The 6,969-nt window shown below is 42.8% G+C and overlaps 1 protein-coding gene across 2 annotated transcripts in view; it reads left to right on the top strand.

Moving 5' to 3' along the window:
- The first annotated feature begins 2,392 nt into the window (after positions 1–2,392).
- LOC116987372 overlaps positions 2,393–6,969 on the top strand; it is a 45,306-nt gene continuing 40,729 nt past the window's right edge. Inside the window, exon 1 of one of the 2 annotated variants that reach the window (XM_033043365.1) lies at positions 2,393–2,622. In XM_033043365.1, the coding sequence (XP_032899256.1) occupies positions 2,608–2,622 (15 nt within the window). In that variant the 5' untranslated portion in view covers positions 2,393–2,607. The remainder of the gene's footprint in view (positions 2,623–6,969) is intronic. The other variant, XM_033043364.1, reaches the window with a different exon arrangement.

Raw genomic sequence — 6,969 nt, 5'->3', positions numbered from 1 at the left:
AGATGTTTTCACTTTGTACATTATTATTTTCAGATTTCAGAAAAAAAGGTCACTTAGATTTTATTGTTTCAACAAGGAAATGTGGATGCTGGTTTACCAAGGAAAGACATGCTTAAAGAAGGGTCCCAACTTGAAACATCACCTATCCATGTTCTCCAGATATGTTGCCTGACCCACTTAATTAGTCCAGTCCTTTTTGTCTTCAATTAGATCAAGGGTTCCCAACCTGGGGTAAATTTACCCCCAGGGGGTAAATTTGTTGATTCTGGATTTGTACATATTTTTTCTCATTGACTGAATGTGTTTGGTTCTGGTATACCGGTATCTATTCATCATTAGTTATTCATAAATAAATGAAATAACATTGTTATGTTCTATTAAAGTTGCCAGGGGTAAACAGGATAAAAAAGGTGGGGAACCCCAGAATTAGATCTTACTTTCATCTACTAGAGCAGTGGTTCCCAACCTTTTTTAGTTGATAGCCCCCTTGGGCTCTTTAATTTTTCTGTGCCCCCCCTGACATTATTAGCGGAAAAAAAGTGGCCCCTTCATTGAACACGTGGCCCCCTAAATCCCCAAATTTTTCTGTGGCCCCCCCTGAAATTTGCCATGGTTATGGCCCCAGGTTGGGAATCACTGTACTAGAGTAAAATTACACCGTGTTTCACACCAAGTTGGTGTCTAAGCCAGGTGACTCTCTGCATGCTGGTCCTAGAAAAAGATCTGCTGTCATTCATTACAATCGTTCCACTATTTTAATTCTTTAGTTCACTAAATGTTATACCCTTTATCCTGCTACTATTATCGGCCAGATTGTAGTCATGTATAATCTTTTCGCTGTGCGTACAGCACACAACAAAAAGCCTTTTCACTGTACCTCGGTATATATGACAATAATAGACTAAACTAAGCTAGCTTTTAAGATTATCTTTTGACAATAATTCCTGGCATGGTCCTAGCACATGTCTGTGCTGTCACTGTCCTTTCTTTGACGAAGGTAGCTGAAACAAGAGTCTAATTTTGCATTGATCATCATCCCTTTCACCTTGTATGTTGTGACTCCATTTATAAAACTCTCAATGCATTCTGACACAAAGTGATCTCTCATGTCACCTCTCCAAGCCAAGCATCACCCATTAACTAGAGATTGGGTTCCTGTCTGTCACATAATTGGCTGTGTCATAAAATAGTTTGAAAAATAAATCCCTATTCTCTTATTCCAGAGTCAATATTGCTGAGCCATGGTTTAATCTTTATGTGTGCATCAATTCACCGTAACTGCCTTTGTAGAATGTATGATCATTTATAGTTTCTGTTGTATAGGTACTCAGCTTTCCTCCCACATTCCAAAGAGGTTAATTGGCATCTGTAAATTGTCCCTGGTGTCCAGGATAGATCTAGTGAACGGGTGTGTGGATTGGGCCTGTTTCCACACTGTATCTCTAAACTAAACTGTTTTTATTTATGCAGAATGTCAAACCCACCAAATGTTGTAATTATGGAATTGTAAAACCCATTTCATAACAACTGTAATACAAAGAATTTTCTTCGAAAGCTGTACATTCTGTTTGCTGAATGTCACTTCAATTAAACAATCAAATTAATGATAATAATAATAATTTCACCTGCAGTATTAGTTGGTTGTGTGAGTATGTGTGAGTGTATGTGTGAGAGTGTGTGTGAGAGTGTGGATTCTCCATGGATTGTCACATTGTGGTGGAGAAGCTTGTGTGATCCTGAGAACGATGCGGTCTGGAGCGATGCTCCTGGTAGGGCCCCCATGGCGGCAAGGTCGAGGGTGAGGACTCTGACACTGAGCAATCAAACCAAGATCTCAACGGTGGAACAGGCGGAGGACGAAGGCTGAACTTGGTGGGGCGTCACAACGGCTGGGAAGGTGGATGAAGGCTGCAGCAGAAAAGGCTGCAGTCGTCTTAGACTCCATGTCACTGGATCCTGACCCAGATCTGGTGGCTATCTGTGTACCAGTCTCCCCACGTTAAACAAAGTCACGCACAGGCATCCGCCATGAGGACAGTCATACTCGTTTCGAATGACCGCCAATGAGTTACTTATAAAGCGTTTTGGGATGCAATAAACTTGAAAAAGGCAATTAATATTATAAATGTTAATTTTTTAATTTATTACAAAATAAGGATTCGTTTCCAATGCAGGAAAAGTTCAATATAACAGTAAAATGAATAGTGACTTGTTTTCTAGAAAAGCCCTATGGAGCATCCTTGAACATTTCAGGTTCATTAAATGTAGATGGCACTTGATAATGTGTGTGCATCTGTTTTAGTGCAGAGAACAGACTGCCTTCGTTCGATGGGTAACATAACCTTGGGCAGTCTGTTACAAGCTGGCAGCTTCGTGGAGTCGGGCTCGCTCCGGAAATATCCGAGTCGGCGTCGGGGCCGCTGACGGAGACTCACGAGGTTGGCCCGAACGTGACGTGCCCAGAGTTCGCCGCCAGCCCAGCCGAAACCGATGACGAGCACACACAAAATGAAGTCGGCGGCCGTGATGATGCTGACATTTTAATCCAATAAAGCCGCCTGATGGTGGAGCGGGCGGGGACGCCACGCTCGGAGTTGGAGGAGGGAGATGACAGCTTTCGTTGTGAGTAGAGTGGCCGGTGCGGGCTGAAGCGGGCGGGTGGGCGGGCGGCGGGCCAACGCCGGCTCTGCGGCCGGGGGGCGGGCCTAAAATGGCGGGCGTCCCTCCCTCCCTCCCTCCCCAGTCCCGGCCAGCGACCGACCCACCGGCTGCAGAGTCATTGAAGTCTTTTCCAATTATGTTTATTCAGTGCAAATTATCTATTTCAAAATCCTGCATTCTCAATCATTGGAGTTATTTTTTTCCAACTGTGTTTAGCTAAACTATGCTTTTATTTGAAGTAATATGCACAAAACGAATGCACTCTACTGATCTCTCAAAACGTTTGGATGTTAACAAACTTTAAAATCAAAATGCAATACTGCATGCTTTGCAAATTTGGTCTCTTCAGTAATCAGATTCAGTAATCAGAATCATTCTTCACATTATGTAGCTATTTGAATGTGGCAGGGTAGAAGTTATCAACATTTATTTTTTCCATTAATATCAAAATTGAATACATTTTCACACAACTGCTTTAGGAATAAAAAAAATTGCATGCTAAGTATTTTCAGAAAACTATTTCAAAATATTGTTTAAAAATTGTAGATAGACACATAAAGCTGGAGTAACAGCGGGACAGGTAGCATCACTGGAATGGGTGATGTTTCGGGTCAATACCACTCTTCAGACTGGTTAGGGATAGGGAAATGAGAGATATAGACGGTGATGTGGAGAGATAAAGAACAATGAATGAAAGATATGCAAAAAAGTAATGATGATAAAGGAAACAGGCCATGCCAGCTGTTTGTAGGGTGAAAACGAGAAGCTAGTGCCACTTGGGTGTGGTAGGGATAGAGAGAGAGGGAATGTCGGGGCTATCTGAAGTGAGGTAAATCAATATTCATACCACTGGGCTGTAAAGCGAAATATGAGATACTGTTCCCCCAATTTGCGTTTTAACCTCTGACAATGGAGGAGACCGAGGACAGAAAGGTCTGTGTAGGTAGACACAAAAAGCTGGAGTAACTCAGCGGGACAGACAGCATCTCTGGAGAGAAGGAATGGGTGACATTTTGGGTCGAGACCCTTCTTCAGACTGAAGGGTCTCGACCCTAAACGTCACCCATTCCTTCTCCAGAGATGCTGTCTGTCCCGCTGAGTTACTCCAGCTTTTCGTGTCTCTCTTCGGTTTAAACCAGCATCTGCAGTTCCTTCTTACACACAAGGTCTGTGTAGGAATGGGAAGAAGAATTAATGTGCAACCGGGAGATCAGGTAGGTTCAGGCGGGCTGAGAGAAGGTGTTCTGCGAAATGACCGCCCAGTCTGCATTTGGTCTCGCTGATGTATAGGGTGATTTCACGAAAGGTCACTGGAGCATAGATCCGCACCCACGTGACCACAAAATTTAACTGGGGGACAAGCGTCACTTCCGGTACATGTTAGTGAATGGGAAAACACGCACTTTCACACCCGTTAAAAACATCGAAAACGGCCAATTTTTGAGCTGCAATTTACTGTACCAGTCGGGGTGACCGTGAGGCACAGCTACCTAAATTTACAGTTAAAAAAAAAATAGAAACTAAGGTAAATTCAAGAGGGAGCTGAAGGTGCAAAAACAGCGGAAGTTGTTAGCGGACATTTGTCGTGGAGATTTAAAGATCCAAAATATCGGGAATTATTGCGTTTGCTCGCTGCATTTCATCAAAAGTAAGGCATTATTGGCTTTGTTATCTTTATTCATTTGTTAGATGAAAAGTTTTAAAAGTGAAAAATCCGTCAGTAAAATTGCAAAATCGCCCATGGTTCTTAGGTGGGTTTTAACATGCAAAGTGAAAACGCTTCTGAAGCTCCATTTACCATTTAAATAATCGTTCAAAGTTCAGCATCAACTTGCAGAGCTATAGATGCTTGAGCTGCGACCAAATCTGCTTTAATACTCTCTTCTTGTTGCACGTGCATGGCGTTCTTGTGCACATTGTCTATCCTGCTCACAGTGGGTGCCCAATCAGGATTGTTGACATAATTCCATGCTGCAGGCTTGTCTGTTATTAGATGATAAATAAATAAGTAGTTTGGGTTATTGTGCAGGCTTTAAACAAGAAACATTGAGAAATATATTTTGGCAAATAATAAAATCTCCTGATTTTGTCCAACTAACAGCTGACAATTATCCCATTCCTTAGCTTGCATCTGAGTAAAATTTATTTCCAAACGCATTGAGAGTTTACGATTATTTAAATGGTAAATGGAGCTTCAGAAGCGTTTTCATTTTGCATGTTAAAACCCACCTGAGAACAATGGGGGATTTTGCAATTTTACTGAAGGATTTCTAACTTTTAATACTTTTCATCTAACAAATGAATAAAGATAACAAAGCCAATAATGCCTTACTTTTGATGAAATGCAGCGAGCAAACGCGATAATTCCCGATATTTTGGATCTTTAAATCTCCACGACAAATGTCCGCTAACAACCTCCGCTGTTTTTGCACCTTCAGCTCCCTCTTGAATTTACCTTAGTTTCTATCTTTTTTTTTAACTGTAAATTTAGGTAGCTGTGCCTCACGGTCACCCCGACTGGTACAGTAAATTGCAGCTCAAAAACTGGCCGTTTTCGATGTTTTTAACGGGTGTGAAAGTGCGTGTTTTCCCATTCACTAACATGTACCGGAAGTGACGCTTGTCCCCCAGTTAAATTTTGCGGTCACGTGGGTGCGGATCTACGCTCCAGTGACCTTTCGTGAAATCACCCTATAAGAGTCCATATCTTGAACAACGGATACAGTAGATGAAGTGTTCAAAAGGGAACTGCAGATGCTGGAATATCGAAGGTACACAAAATTGCTGGGGAAACTCAGCGGGTGCAGCAGCATCTGCTGCTGCACCCGCTGAGTTTCCCCAGCAATTTTGGATACAGTAGATGAGGTTGGAGGAGGTGCAAGTGAAGCTCTGCCTAACCTGAAAGAACTGTCGGGGTCTCTGGACAGAGTCGAGGGAGGAGGTATAGGGACAGGTGTTGTATCTTCTGAGGTTGCAGGGGAAGTTACCTGGGGAGGGGGTGGTTTGGGTGGGAAGCGATTAGTTAACCAGGGAGTTGCAGAGGGACTGGTTTCTGTGGAAGGCGGAAAGGGGTGGAGATAGGAAAATGTGTCTAGTGGTGGGATCCCGTTGGAGGTGGTGGACATTTTGGAGGATTATGTGTTGTATGCGGCGGCTGATGGGGTGAAAGGTAAGGACTAGGAGGACTCTGCCCCTGTTGCGACGAGGGGGAGCAAGTGCGGAGCTGCGGGGTACCGAGGAGACACGAGTGACGGCCTCATCTATGATGTGAGAGGGGAACACTCGTTCCCTATAGAATGAGGACATCTCGGATGTTCTAGTATGGAACACCTCATCCTGGGCGCAGATGCGGCGTAGACAGAGGAATTCGGAGTCGGGGATAGAGTCTTTGCAGGAAGCAGGGTGGGAAGAAGTATAGTTGTGGGAGTCAGTGGGTTTGTAATAGACGTCAGTCAATAGTCTATTTCCTGTTCTAATGTTCAGTGTAAACAGTAATGTGGAGCTATGCAACTGTGCAGCATGGAAACAGGCCCTTCAGCCCTCCTTGTCTATGCTGACCAAGTTGTCATATTGGGCTAGTTCCATTTGCCTGCATTTGCCCCATATCTCTCTAAACCCTTCCTACCAGATCTTTCCAAATGTCGTTTCACAGTAATATGTGACATAACCATTGGAGACTTAATCATGCCTTTTTAACAGACTTAAAACTATGAAAAATGCCATTGGCAACTGACTTTGAATTGCACTAAATGATTAATGTTTAGCAAATGTTTTTCAAGTTAGTGGTTGGGTTTGTGTTTACTGATGAGAATTAGGTTTAAAATCACTATGGTCACAAATACTGTGGATAGTTTCATTTAGCTTATTGTCATGTGTACAGAGGTACAGTGGAAAGCTTTTTGTTGCATTCTAACCCGTCAGCGGAAAGGCTATGCATGAGCCGCCTGCAGTGTACAGATAGCCGATGAAGGGAATAACGTTTAGCACAAGATAAATTCCAGTAAAGTCTGATTAAATATAGTCCAAGGATCTCCAATGAGGTAGATAGTAGCTTGGGACAATCAGGATGTGCCCAGAAATATTTGTTTATTGTAGTCATGGAGGTGGATGAAATATGCAGGGATTGTTTTTGATGGCACAATTTTGTGCGATGAACCAAGGATTTTGAAAAGCAATTTGAAATGCAGCAGACATTTTGGAATCTTGGCCTTCTCCAGTCAGCAGTGTGTAAAACAATGTTAATTTAAATACAGTCACAGACAAAGATAGTAGAAGGCTTGCTCTAGTATCTTTGGTCACAGATCTTTA

This window comes from Amblyraja radiata, chromosome 25 (assembly GCF_010909765.2).
Source record: "Amblyraja radiata isolate CabotCenter1 chromosome 25, sAmbRad1.1.pri, whole genome shotgun sequence".
NCBI classification, from domain to species: Eukaryota; Metazoa; Chordata; class Chondrichthyes; order Rajiformes; family Rajidae; genus Amblyraja; species Amblyraja radiata.
This window is presented reverse-complemented; position numbering and strand designations above follow the sequence as displayed.